General features: G+C 42.9%; 1 protein-coding gene across 1 annotated transcript in view; it reads right to left on the bottom strand.

Annotated features, from left to right (window-relative positions):
- Positions 1-11,047, bottom strand: part of BICRAL (BICRA like chromatin remodeling complex associated protein) — a gene marked incomplete at its 5' end in the record, with an annotated part of 38,475 nt that extends 27,428 nt beyond the window's left edge. The window contains 4 exons of the mRNA XM_081095063.1: positions 5,217-6,890; positions 10,390-10,458; positions 10,545-10,593; positions 11,007-11,047. Of these exons, the coding sequence (XP_080951189.1) occupies positions 5,217-6,890; positions 10,390-10,458; positions 10,545-10,593; positions 11,007-11,047 (1,833 nt within the window). The remainder of the gene's footprint in view (positions 1-5,216; positions 6,891-10,389; positions 10,459-10,544; positions 10,594-11,006) is intronic.
- Positions 11,048-14,368: the final 3,321 nt, after the last annotated feature.

Here is a 14,368-nt window from a genome sequence, read left to right as displayed (position 1 = left end):
AGTCAGGTGGTCCTTTCCTCTCAAAGGAAACGAGGCACGTTGAGTACCTTGCGGAGAAACCCGGTGGGGGCCAACTGACCGTGTGATCACACTCAGAATCACTGATAATGGGACAAACCACATTTTGGGTCATGCCAAACCATTTAGCCTGAATCTAGTCCCAAGGCGACAATCTGATAACGCTATACCGAGGGCCAATCGACTCCATCACAGACCTGGGCTGCTGAAGGCTAAAGAGACATGACAATAAATGAAATCAGTGCTCTCTGACTGGTTTCTAGAGGGAAGCATTATTATAAAGGACATTATTGGCCCACATGGGAGAAATCTGGTACTTTTTTTAGAGTAATGTTACAGTTCTTGGGTGTAATAGTGATATCATGGGTGCGTTGAAGGTCCTTGTTCTTAGGGGATACCTGCTGAAGTATTTAGGGCTAAGGGCTCATGGGTGAGAGGCTGATTTACTTTCAAATGTGCAATTACTTTCAAATGATTCAGAGAAAAAAGTATGCGTGAGTGTGTGTCCGGGTGTACAGTGACACAGACACCCACAGATCAAGCCAATGGCGCACAACCTAAACACCTGGTGAATGCAGGTGAGTGGATGGGTTCGCTGTATTCTTCCAGCTTTTCTGTGGGTCTGGAAGTTTTCATGATGTTTTATTACATGGGGTGGAGACTTAAGTTCACTCTACAAGAAGCTGGCTACCTTGGTTGACTGCAAGCGACTGGGTGGCTGGAGGACGGGAGGAGGCACATTTTTCACTGTAGTATACACACCTTTCTGTGCCTTTTGAATTTTGAATCCAAGTTGGTCCGAAGTTTGTGGGTTACTGTTAAGCTGAATTTTGAATCCAACAAAGGATTCTGTATTATCTATACCGAAATAAAGTTTGTATTTAAAAACTTACTCCTTTGTAATATGAACCCTTTATAGCAGTGGTTCTCAACCTGTGGGTCGCGACCCCTTTGGCGGTCGAACGACCCTTTCACAGGGGTCGCCTAAGACCATCCTGCAGATCAGATATTTACATGAGGATTCATAACAGTAGCAACATGACAGTGATGAAGTAGCCACGAAAATAATGTTATGGTTGGGTCACCACATGAGGAGCTGTATTTAAAGGGCCAGAAGGTTGAGAACCACTGCTTTATAGTATCAAAGCTTGCTGAATTGAATTTTCCCAAATAGACAAACACTAAGGCCCCTGATGTATTTTTTCATTAAAAGTTCTATAAAGAAAGTAATACTAAAATGATAAAGTGAAAGAGTTGCTGTTAGTGTCTGTGGCCCTCCTGGAGTTAGAATGCCAGGGGACACCTCACCGGTCCTTCCCAATCCATGCTGCACCCACGGCCGCGACCTTATCCAGCACACCTGCTGCTTCAGCGCTCCCCTAAGCCCACAGCACGAACACACCTGGCATCACGCAACTGACCTAGTGCCCAACACTTTCTTGGCATAAAAATCCCAGATTACTTTGGCGCTGCCAATGTAGGCTTCTTGCTAGCTTTGGATAATTGCAACTTTGGGGAGGCAGAGATAGTTCTTTCCCCACTGAAGCATTTTTTTTTAAAGGAAGGAAAAGAAATGACGATGCTATGTAAGTAATTACAGTAACAAACCTAAAGCAGATCAATACACACTGATATAAAATTATCCTCAAGTGGTGCTTGTACGTACCTGTGTTCTCTGGGAAAATACAGAGAGCCTAGAAACAGTTGGCCCCTGGGAGGGAAACTTGGGGAAGGAAGACGGACTTTTCACTTTAAACTATTTTGGAACGGTTTTTAATGTTTACCAATTGCATGCTTTACTTATTTTTTTTTAATGCACAAAAATGGTTTGATAAATGGTGTCCAGGTATCACCTGCCCTATGAGGGGTGAGTTTTTAAAACTAGAATAAAAGAGAATAATCTATAATTCCACCACCCAGATAATTGCTAATGTTCTAGTACATTTCCTTCTCATCAAGTTTCTGGTGTTTTGTAAGCAAAAGGGTCTTCTGTTTTCTAATTTGCCACATTGTCTCTCCCTATCATTTTTCTAAAAGTGAAAACAAATTTTTTATTAAAAATTTTTACATTTTAACATGTACTTTATTTTATACTTAAATGTGCACTTAAAATTATTTTGTAAGCCTTTCCCCAAATCTTTATTTTTTGAAAACTTTTAAAATGGCTACATAGTACTTCATCATATCCAATCATTCTCCTATTATTAGACATTTGGGTTTTTAGAAAATATTTTTTTGCCAAGTATCTATAGTATGCTCTATTTGGAGTAAGAAAGGAGAGGAAACAATAGTGTATCTGCTTAGCTGTACAAAAATAGCATAGGATAAATAAACTAGAAACTAGCCCAGCCAGTGTGGCTCAGTGGTTGAGTGTTGATCTGTGAATCAGGAGGTCGGGGTTCGATTCCCAGTCAGGGCACAAGCCCAGGTTGTGGGCTTGATCCCCAGTGGGAGGGTGGGGGGGAGGTGCGTGTGAGAGACAGCCAATCAATGATTATCTCTCATCACTGATGCTTCTATCTCTCTTTCCCTCTCACTTCCTCTCTGAAATCAATAAAAATATATTAATAAAAGAAAAAGGAAATTGGCTCCTTTAAGAAATGGTTGATTCCAGGGCAGAAGCATGCACAGTAAAAAAGGAACAAGGAACATTTTGTTCTGCCAGAAATTAAAGAACGTGCTCAAAGCATGATGCAAACATGTCTGAAGGACCAGCAGCCAATTTGGAGGGATGCCCACTGGCTATCAAATTAAACTGAGCATCAAGCCCTGGCCAGTGTGGCTCAGTTGGTTGGGCGTCATCTGGTGCACCGAAGGGTTGCCGGGTCCATTCCTGGTCAGGACACATGCCCAGGTTGTGGGCCCAATCCCCAATAGAGGAGGCAGCCGATCGATCGATATTTCGCTCTCACATACATATTTCTCTCTCTCTCCCTCCCTCTTCTTCTTCTCTCTCTAAAAATCAATATATTTTTAAAATAATAAATAAAATAAACTGAGCATCAAAATAAATGACTAACAATTTATAACCCATTGAATAAAATAAGAATCTATGAGTTCATACTGATATAAACAAACATATGAGTAAAAGGGGGAGAAGGAAAAGCTTTTTCTTAGATTACAATGCCAATAATTAATGCAGAATAAATGATGGAATCAGAAAATCTGTATTTGGTGACCATCACAATAATAATGATTCAGTAAAAACGGATTCAATTAGGAATTATCAATAATTATCAATGGGAGCTTAAACGAGTGTATGCTAATCGGATGAGCAACTGGATATCCAGTTTCATAGTATTTCCCAGAAGAGACTTATTAAGATGCATGAGACACCATCGTAAGCAAATGTTCAAAGGCAACATCACCAGTAATGGGACAAGTCCACGCTGTGAGGACACATCCTTCCTGTGGCAATCCTACCAAAACTGTAGGCCCCACATCTAATCCCAAAGAAATATCAGAGAAATCCAAATTCAGGGACATTCCATAAAATAATTAGTTGGTACTCTTCAAAAATATAAAGGGCAGGAAAGCCAAAGAAAGATAGAGAAACTATTACAGATAAAGATATGACAAGAAAACTAGACAGCAATCCTGGATTGGATCCTAGACCATAAAAACAACACAAAATCATTTTTTCTTTTTTGCTAAAAGGGATATTACTGTGAAAATTAACTAAATCTGAATAAGGTCTGTAGATTAGATAATATTTTTCTTCCTCAAAGCTGATTTCTTGATTTTGATAACTACAGTAAGGTTATGTAGGGAAATATCGCTGTTTTTATAAAATAAACACTGAAGTCCAAAGTATTTAGGGGTTAAGGACATCATGCCTGCAATTAACTCTAAAAAATTATGGTAAAGGGTTTGTAAAAGTTCTTTATACTATTCTTGCAACTTTTCTATAAGTCTGACATTATTTTAAAACACATACACACAACGCACACACACACACACACACACACACATCCCTTTGGTACTAAAGGTAATACACTGAACATCCTTGATCATAAATAATCTTTGCTTCCTTAGGATTCTGAGTAGAATTACTAAATCAAAGGTATACAGCTTAAAAAATATTGATGTGTATGGTAGAGAAGTTTTTGCATACCTCTAACTGTGGAGGAGCAAGGCAGTGGAAACAGAGGACTAAGAGGATAGACTGTGGGGTGAAAGCAGGTGTGTAACTGGAACTAAGGAATGCGCTCAGGATGAGTGGGAACCAAATGCTAGGTTGGGCAGATGGGGGTGAGGGATCAAAGCTGATGACATGAGACTCTTTAGAAACATAACCCTCAAAAAAGAAAGAAACATAACCCTCATGTGGTTTAGCTGATGGGCCACTGTAATTTACGTACACAAAGGCATGGTAAGAGCAGACTCCGGTACTGGTCAAATGACAGTGCCCTGCATCCCTCCCTCTATATGCAACCCCCCAGTGCAAGCCAGTTATTCACCACTGAGTCACACCGGGTCCCTGAGCCTTTCTGGTTGGCACCCAAGAGCCAACTACAACTTCTCCACCAAGTACATAGCCCTATGACCTAATGGCTTGCTATATGATGTGTTAGTAAATAATCTAAAATGAGAATTCATTTTAAATGCCCATAATACGTTCAACCAAGTACATACAGTAAGTCCTCACTTAAAGTTGTTAATAGGTTCTGTGACTTTAAGTGAAACGACGTATAATGAAACCAGTTTTTCCACAGGCTAATTGATGTAAACAATAGTTAAGTTCCTACAGCATCTCATGGTTGTAACAACACAATGTTGAATGAAACGATGTTACTCAAGGACCTGCTGTATATTCATTTGCTTCTTATTGAATAATTGCTATTTGCCAGCGACTAAGTGCTTCATGTGGGTTCTACCATTTAATCCTCCAAATAACTCCATGGGGGTGGTAGTAGCATTATGTCCATTTCACTGATGAGGAAAATTACGTCTAGAGGAGTAAGTTAAGGTCAGACTTGATCCATGTCTTAAAGCTTAGATTCAAATCCATGAACCTGACTCTCGAGTCTTCACTCGAAACCACTACGCTATGCTGGATAAAAAAATGTTCATTGAGGAGAAAAAAGGCAATGAATCACACATCGGGAAATTAGGAGGAACATTACAGTCTATTAAAATACAAATCCCACTTTTCCCTTTCGCAATCACCCAAGCACTCATCGATGAAGGGAGCGTACCTGACAGAAGAACTGTTGCTGGGTTCCCGCTCCCGGTGCATTACTGAAGGTGCTGGTAGGTTTGGAAGCAGCAGCTGGAAGACGATGAGACACACTGACCGGTACTGGAGTCCTGTTTGGCTGGGTCAGCTGATCTCCTGTAAAGTTTGATCCTGATGCACCCGACTGAACCGCAGACCCAAGACTAGGATGGACAGTGCTGGACGAGCTAACAGGGAACCGGCTAGGTCCTGACATGCTTGTCACTGAGGGCATGGTGGTGAAGCCGGGTCTTCCCTGGGAGACGCTGCTCTGCCCAGGCGACAGGTGTAAGACCGTTGGTGATGCCTGTTGCAAGGGCATCTGTCCACCAACAATCTGAGGGGAGGCATGATTGACTATCACTGGACTTCCAGAGGCAGCAAACGTCTGCCCAGACACCAGCTGGACGGTGTTCTGGTTGTTCAGCATCTGCCCGGAATACGGCTGGTTGGTCCTGAGCATGTTGGAGGAGTTTCTGTTCAACATTACATGCTCTGAGGCCGCCTGGCCAGAAATGAGCTGAGAAGACTGGGTCTGAACAAGTTGCCCATTTATGGTCTGGACGTGATGTACCGAGTTGGAGCTGACGGAAAGGCTTGTAGGTACGAGGAACTGACTTTGGGGGGTGTGAGACTGGCCCATGGGAGAGTGAATGACGATACTACCCGCAGCGCTGCTCACTGGCTGTGAGGTGACTGGTTTTCTCGTGTTCTGTTGGTTCACGATGTTCACAGACATGTGCGGGCCAACGACTGAACCCTGGGGTGAGCTCGCAGAGGCAAAAGAGATCCCTTGCTGCACGTGATGCTGCTGTATTCCCAAATTGTTCACATTGTACGTATTTTGCTGGCCCATCTGGATGGGCTTTGGCTGGATGTTTATTGGGACTTTGTTGGAATTTGGTGCGAGACCCCTTTGTATGATGATGTTATGCACAGGTAAAGATGTTTGAAAATTTGTGCTGTTAAACGGAACAGTAACAGGCTGTGCTACTGGACTGGAACTCGAGTTCCCAAACAAGGAGTTGCCATTGGGAGTCTGTCTATGTACCAGAAGTCCTCCACTCACATTGGATGGGGCTTGCTGCCCGCTGCCCTTTAATATGATTTGAGATCCATCTAGGTTGTTAATAGTCATCATGGAAGGTTGATTACCAAATGACCCAATTAACTGTATCTGACCAGAACCACTCAGCTGACCGCTACTAGACAAATGCTGGCTGGGCACGCTGATCCCCACGTGTTGCATAAATCCATGTTGCACACCCACTGTACTGCTTGCAAACGAGGCTCCGACAGGCACGTGAGTCACCCCGATAGGCTGCAGCGTCTGACCTGAGTAATTAGAAACATTAGAAGCCTGAGTATAGGATGCTGATGAAGAAGGATGAAGCTGAGCTTGTGCAAACTGCTGGCTCGAACCTATACTGGCGTCCAAATACGCCTCTTCTGCCAGCGTCTGCTCAGTGATGTTGGCCTCCTGCAAGGACTTCTGAAGGATGTCGAAAGGCTGGTCCTCACTGAGATCGGGGAGAGGAGAAGACTCAAGTTCATCCTCCAGAAACTGAAGGCTGTTGGGAAGCGGCAGTCCGTCACCGGGCCCTTCCCCAAGCTGGCTGCTCACAGCTTTGAGGGATGGCTTAGGATCAGCATTCTATTAAAAGGAAAGCAATACGTTACACATGGCACACCCAACCTTTGAAAGAGAGTCTTATAAAAAAAATTAATCTCACTTCTGAATACAAATCAAGCATGGCAGCTTGAACACAACTCTCCGAACGGCTCACCTTATTCTCATACTGTATTTCCTTACTCATGATGCTGAGCATTACTTTTGCAATTATACACATTCATTGCTCTGGTAAATCAGTTTATAGAAAACAGATAAGTAACAGAAAGATACTGACAACTATCTGGAGTTTAGCTTCATCTAAAAAAAATTATTTAGAGAATGAGAGAGAGAGAAAAACACACGATGATTTGTTGTTCCACCCATCCATGCATTCATTGCTTGATTCTGGTACGTGCCCTGACCAGGGATTGAACCCACAACCTTGGTGTACTGGGATGACACTCTAATCAACTGAGCCACCTGGCCAGGGCTAGCTTCATTTTTTTGAGATACTGGCACAGACTTTAATTTTCATAATTGCTTCCAGGCCAAGGCTTAAGCGCAACTCAGCCTCGGGTAGGTATGTATTGAGGAGATGGCCATGTCTAGTCCTTTGTACAATGGGAGTCTAAGTGAGTTTTGGGAGTTCAAGGTGTTGTTTTATGAGAGATCCAGAAGGTATCAGATTCAGCCCTATCTTTCAAGGCTCCTCAGAACTCCAGTTCTAACCTCCCCACCCAGGCAAGACCTGTCCAGGAAAAACTAGCTTCCTACATAAAATGAGTAAATGGTCATTTGATTTCTTAGAAGTGATCAGCTTATTATAATGCTTTAAAAGTGCTTCAGCACCCTATTCAAAAGCAAGCCTCTCAACAGTTATTTATCAAGCACCCTCTTATGTGTTTGTTTCTGTCCTTAAGGAAAACATATTCCAACTAGAGACAACAGTATAGGCATATGAAGGGAACCGAACACGGTCACCATAAATAAGATACATTCTCACTATTCCAGCAGTTTTTCCTGGGACATGTCAAACTTATAAAAGATATGGACTCTATCCCTCATCTTGGAGCCTGTGAAGGCGTACTGGGAACAGGACTTCAACAATGACAAATGGGTGTGAAAGGCTGCGGTCCAAGGCCATTAACAATTTGTTTTGTTTTGTTCTGTTAATCCTCACCCGAGGATATTTTGCTCCATTTATTTTTTTATTTTTTTAGAGAAAGTAGAAGGGAGGAAGGGAGCGGGAGAGAGAGAAACATCGATGTTAGAGATACATTAACTGCTTGTCTCCCACACACACTCCAACCGGGCTGGGATCAAACTGGAAACCCAGGTACACGCCCTTGACTGGGAATCAAACCCACAACACTTTGGTGCGTGGGCCGACGCTCTAACTAACCACTGAGAACCACCGGCCACGGCCACGTGCTGGCTATAAGCGGGGTCTCTGGAATTATTTCGAGAGAGAGGATGAGCGAGAGAGAAAAAAACACAATGATTTGTTGATCCACCCATCTTTTGCTTTTTTTTTTTTAACCATTTGTACTCCATAAGCATCTATAGATGCAAGCGGTGGACCTTTTTAAATTAAATTCAAGATATCGTGGCTGTTAACTGGTTAATTTTTAAAAATATGTTTTTATTGATTTTTAGAGAGGGATAAAGAGATAAAAAACATCTATGAGACAGAAACATCAATTGACTGCCTCCTGCATGTCCTCTACTGGGAATCAAACCAGTGACCTCTTGGTTCATGGGTCAACACTCAACCACTGAGCCACACTGGCCGGGCGAGGATATGTTGTTTATTGATTTTGAGAGAGAGAGAGAGAGAAAGAGAGAGAGAGAAACATCAATTGGTAGCCTATGGTACCCTCCCCGCCCAGGGACTGAACCTGAAACCTAGGAATCGAACCCACAACCTTTTTGGTGTATGAAATAATGGTCCAATCAACTGAGCTACCAGGCCAGGGCACACACAGTTCTTAAAATTGAAGGTGTTCATGCTGGAGATGAAACTGAATTCTACCTAGGCACGAGATGCGGTTATGTGTATAAGGCAGAGAACAGCACAGTGACTCCTGGTGGCAAACCGAACAAAACCAGAGTAGCCTGGGCCAGGAACTCGTGCTCATGGAAACAGTGGCATGACTCGGGTCAAGTCCCAAAGTAACCTTCCTGCTAAGGTCATTGGACACAGAATCTATGTAATGCTGTAACCCTCAGGGACTTAAATGTATTGAAAAGTAAATAAATAAAAGTGAATTTGTTCTCTTGTTTTAAAAAAAGATATGGAATCAACAGCTATTTAAAATAAGGTGAATTGCCTTAACTGGTTTGGCTCAGTGGATAGAGCGCTGGCCTGTGGACTGAAGGGTCCCGGGTTCGATTCCGGTCAAGGGCATGTACCTTGCTTGCGGGCACATCCCCAGTAGGAGGTGTGCAGGAGGCAGCTGATGGATGTTTCTCTCTCATCGAAGTTTCTAACTCTCTATCCCTCTCCCTTCCTCTCTGTAAAAAATAAATAAAATATATTTATAAAATAAGGTGAATTCAATGTAAATGTACTTAATGCTACTGAACTGTACATTTAAAATGAAGATGGCAAATTTTATAATATATATATATTAAATACAATTTAAAAAATTTTTTAACGTGAAGAAAAAATTAAAAGTAGATCAATCAAGAATGAGTGGTCCAGTGTGCAAAGCTGTAGGGATTCTCAGCCCGAGCTGCTAGGGCTGGGGATGGAAGATGCAAAGAACTACGTGGAAAAGCCGGGACTGGTGCCCTGGACCCCAGTCAACCAGCAGCTGAAATGGGGCTAATGTGGTCTCGGTCAGCTGGGCGCCATCTCAGGACTTGGAGAATCACAGGCTTCAACGTAGTAATTTGGGTATCGCCTCCAGGCAGGACCCCTTTCCTCCAGGTCAGGCTTCTTGTGTGGATGCTCCTGGAACTTGAGAATACAGGCTCCAGAACCTGGTGGCCTGCGTGAGAATGCTAGCTCTGCAACCTCTGGCTGTGTCATTTGGGGGAGTACTAACCTCTCTGTGCAGTTTCCTCATCTGTAGAATAAGGATAATAACAGAACGTACTTCATAGAGTTATCAGGAGGATTAATGAAGTTAATTATGTTGAACCGTCAGTGCCTCAAACATCCTAGATAAGTTTCAGTTATTATTTTTCTTGTTTGAGATGAGAATATTTAGCATGTAACTACAATTAAGAATAATTTATTTAAAGCTATACGTAACAAGGTTCAAAACTTTGTAATACTACTTTCTTAGATTATAACATTTCTGAGTCAGTTTAAAAAGAAAGTTGAAAGCTTAGGAAAATGGCATAGTAAATCTCATACAGCTTGTCTTGGCTAAAAGTAGAAAATGTCAGCATAATTCAATAGATTTCCTTTCTATGTCAGTTACAAAAGACAAGGTAATCATTCTCATCATGATACAAAGGCAAGTAAAGCCTCAAATCACAGGCATCAATGAGACAGAAACACTGATCACCGCATTCAGTCTCTCATACTCACACTAGAGTTGGCGAAAATTGAATTTGAATTGGCTGCAGAATATCCTGCATTAGTCAAGTCATCATTGCTCTGCAAAGGCACAAATTCAACAGAGATTACTTTAACTGCAGAGAAGAAACAAAAGTTACATCTGCGGCGTGCTAAGTATTACTTACAGATTTATTACTAGGTCCATGCAGAAAATAGTTCAGTGCTTGTGGGTCTCTAGAAAACAATGAAAAAGGGGAAAGCAACCATAAATGTGTTACCTAGACTTAGGATTCTTTTTCCCAGGGTAAAACGAAAATGACACAATTGCCTGAGTAAAACTGTCTCCCTATTTTAATTCAAGTTCATTAGTAGTTTTTCGTTTTACTTTTTTTTTTTTTTTAAATTGATGTTGTTCTATTTCCTATTACCATTCCTGGGACTTGTTAGAAAATAAATTTAATAAAGATAAATAAAGCATTACCTAAATTTGATCCCTATCAACCCAAGTCTCTTTACTTGTTAATCCATACTATGATGATTAATTTTTACTTTAAAAACCCATCTGGATTTAATATGCTTATTAGGTTGTTTTAGTAGAGGAAACCTCACACAATTGATTCACCCTGATTTTGGAATGAGCATCTTACCCAATAAGATCAAGGAGACACGAGTCATCATCATCATCCATGACAACTATAAGAAAAGGAATAAAAAAACACTGTTTCAGTGAGGTGGATTAAAGCCAGCAGCAGCCATGCAACCTAAAAACATACAATGTTCTTTCCTAGATAAATAACTGTACTGCATGTGAGCTTTTCTTCTAATTGCTGATTATTAATGGGATTTTGTTTTTGTGTGTGTGATCATTCAAGAGATAAAGTATTCAATTTAAATAGTTTTTATTGAACACTAATCCTTAACTTACAAGTCAAAAAGGAATCTGGACAAATCAAAGATAGTTGGCAGCAACCCCTCATGCAGATTCCCCGAAGGGACTGTAAACCATCAACAGCAACTTCCTCAAAATGTATCATGACAAGGGGAGAAAGAATATTTTTGTTTTAGAAAAAGATCTCATGGATACAGAAGTCTTTGAATTTTGTGACTGGATGTTTCCAAACATGGTGAGCAATCTGGATTTCTTGCCACATTTGAGCTATCTTTAGGAAAACAGAAAAGCCGCTCTCCCTCCTTTCTGAGACAGAAGAGACACCACAGTCCAGGCAGCACTGCCTCAGGCTTTGCCCCGAAGGTCCCAGGTTCCTCCCTCGGCAGCAATACTGCCAACTGTTCGATTCCAAACAATCTATATCCCAACACTATAAAATCTCAACCCCAATTCCCCCAGCTCCGGGCCCAGAACTCCCTCCCTCCCAGCCATCCGCAGCATCTGCTCAGCCAGCACAGTGACTGTGTTCTGGCTCAAACAATAACAACCCACAAATTCCAAGAGCAGTTCTCTCCCTTTCTCCTCCCTCCCCCGAGATCCTGAGATGCGGGAAACTTACACTAGTGATCCGACACCTGGCAACACTGCTCCACACCCATTTCGAGCCATGCGTGGAATAACTTACATCACGGAATGCCAAGGCCAAGAGTTCTGGAGCGGTTGGAAAGGGCAGTGTGTGAACGGCAGTTGGACGGAGGAATGAAATCCTGAAGAGATGCCCAGAAATGGGACACGCCCGAAGAAGGCAGAGGGATCATTTCTACTTAATGTTTTTTTTCTCCCTTAAAACTGCCATCTCCTCTCCGCTTCCCCCAACTGCCCATCCATCCTATCAGTCACGGGCTAAACAAATATAAAATCGATTCCTGCTCACGGAAGGACACTTGCTTTCCTCAGGAAGGGTCTGGAAGGGGTAAGTACCCCGGGGTGTGGGACTGGCCCCTGGGTGGATGAACTTGTTCAGTTGCTGAGTGATCCGGGAAATTACAATCCATTTGAGTGAAACTTCAGGGGAGAGAAGAGGATGTGTGCGACAGGAGGAAGAAAGAGTTTATCAAAGGTAACCTCCATGGCTTAAACTGTCAAAGGGGCAGCTGGTAAGTGAAAAGTGCTCTTAGGACTAACATGTGGAGGTACTCAAGGGCATGCTAGAATGACTGTACTAACATAATGTGACTTTTGAGGAGTGAAAATGGCCCAGGAAGGAAAACAGGAAAACTGTTATTAAATAGGTATGTAGAAACCTGTGTGAAGGGCTTCCCCTAAATCTGATATTTATTATGGTAGAATTGCATTGGCCAGACATCATAATCACATGGATTAATTAAATCTATAAAGTGGATATTACTTCTTTACTTCAACATGACCCTTTATTTTAATCCTCACCCAAGGATACCTTTTCCATTGATTTTTTAGAGAGGGGAAAGGGAGGATGCGGAGAGGAGAGAGAGAAACATGGACTGGTTGCCTCCCGCACATGCCCAGACAGGGGCTGGGAATCGAACCCGCAACCCTTGGGTCTGTGGGGTTGATACTCTTAATGACTGAGCCAAACCAGCCAGGGCAATATGACCATTTATTGAGAGATTCACTGTACTCTGTAAATTTATTTAAAATATATTTTTATTGATTTTTAGAGAGAGGGATAGAGAGATAGAGACCTTGATCAGAGGGAAACATCATCAATCAGCTGCCTCCTGCATGCCCTCTACTGGGGATCGAGCCCACAACCCAGGCATTGAGCCTGACCCGGAATTGAACCAGTGACCTCTTGGTTCATGGGTTGATGCTCAACCATTGAGCCACACTGGCTGGGCTGTAAATTTATTTTTAAGTGTTTAACAGTCTCTGGAACAAACTAATTAAATATATATAATCGCTTGCTATGATGTGCGCTGACCACCAGGGGGAAGCACAGAACACGGCGGGCGACCAGCAGCGGTGGCAGGGCACTGAGGGAGCGAGGGAAGGAGGAGGCAGGGAGGTGGGGGCATGCGGATGGCAAAGGAAGGAGGTGGGGAGGCAGGGAGGTGGGGAAGCTGATAGGCCCTTATCACCGGCCAGGCCTAAAGACCCTACCTGTGCACGAATTTCATGCACCGGGCCTCTACCGTAAGATAGTCTAAAGAAAGACCCCACAACACTTTTACAACTATCCCAGCTTCTCTCACTATGTTACACCTGTTCCTAGTTCCTCTAGAAGACAAGGTGCCCAAGGGCTAACAAACGAACTGAGAAAGGAAGCCAGCGCCACTGGGGCTTTCAAACATAGAGGACACTTGCTACCCCAAAGTTCAAAGTGACAAGCTACTCCGTGAGTAGCCCAAATAAAAACAACTTTACAAGACTGGATGCAATAAAAAGCCACTGTGCATCTTCCCTGACCAAACCCCCCGGGCGCTCAAACACTTGGCTGACAGAACCCTTCCAGGGAATCCGCCCTCGTCAGTGGCAGCGGTCCTACCAGAGAGACCTACCCTTTGGCCCCCCTGGGTAGAACTCTATGAGCCTTTATACTGGGGGCACCCTGAGAATTCTACCTTTTAAAGGGCCACACTCATTTCTGACTTTAAACAGTCTCAAATGAAAAGAGGTGAACCTTACTCTATCCCAAGCTCTACACAGTGACAAAATACAGCCATAGTACAGCTTAATCCAGTCGTTCTTTCCCCCAGGAAAGTAAAGTTGTACAGTTTGACTATGATTCTAAAGTGGGAAGACAATCTGAGGACCAGAAATGGACTCAAAAATGAAGAGCTCAGTTTTCCTTGGAAAGGTTCTCCCTTGCCTTCTGGACTCCTGTGACATACTCCTGGTTCCAGTAACAACCCTGGACCACTAGCTGGGCCTCGGGCAACAGGTGGATGCTATAAGGCGGCATGAAATGGAAGTCCCTTCTACAGGGGTAGCAAGTGTTCTCTATGTTTGAAAGCCCCAGTGATCTAAAGGGAAATCCCTAGATCAGTGGTTTAAAACCACTTCTTGGCCCAAAATCATATGGGAGACACATTCCCCTCAGTAACAGCAGGGCACACAGCAGAATCTGTCATGGACAGAAGG

This window comes from Myotis nattereri (assembly GCF_964212035.1).
Source record: "Myotis nattereri genome assembly, chromosome: 6".
NCBI classification, from domain to species: domain Eukaryota; kingdom Metazoa; phylum Chordata; class Mammalia; order Chiroptera; family Vespertilionidae; genus Myotis; species Myotis nattereri.
This window is presented reverse-complemented; position numbering and strand designations above follow the sequence as displayed.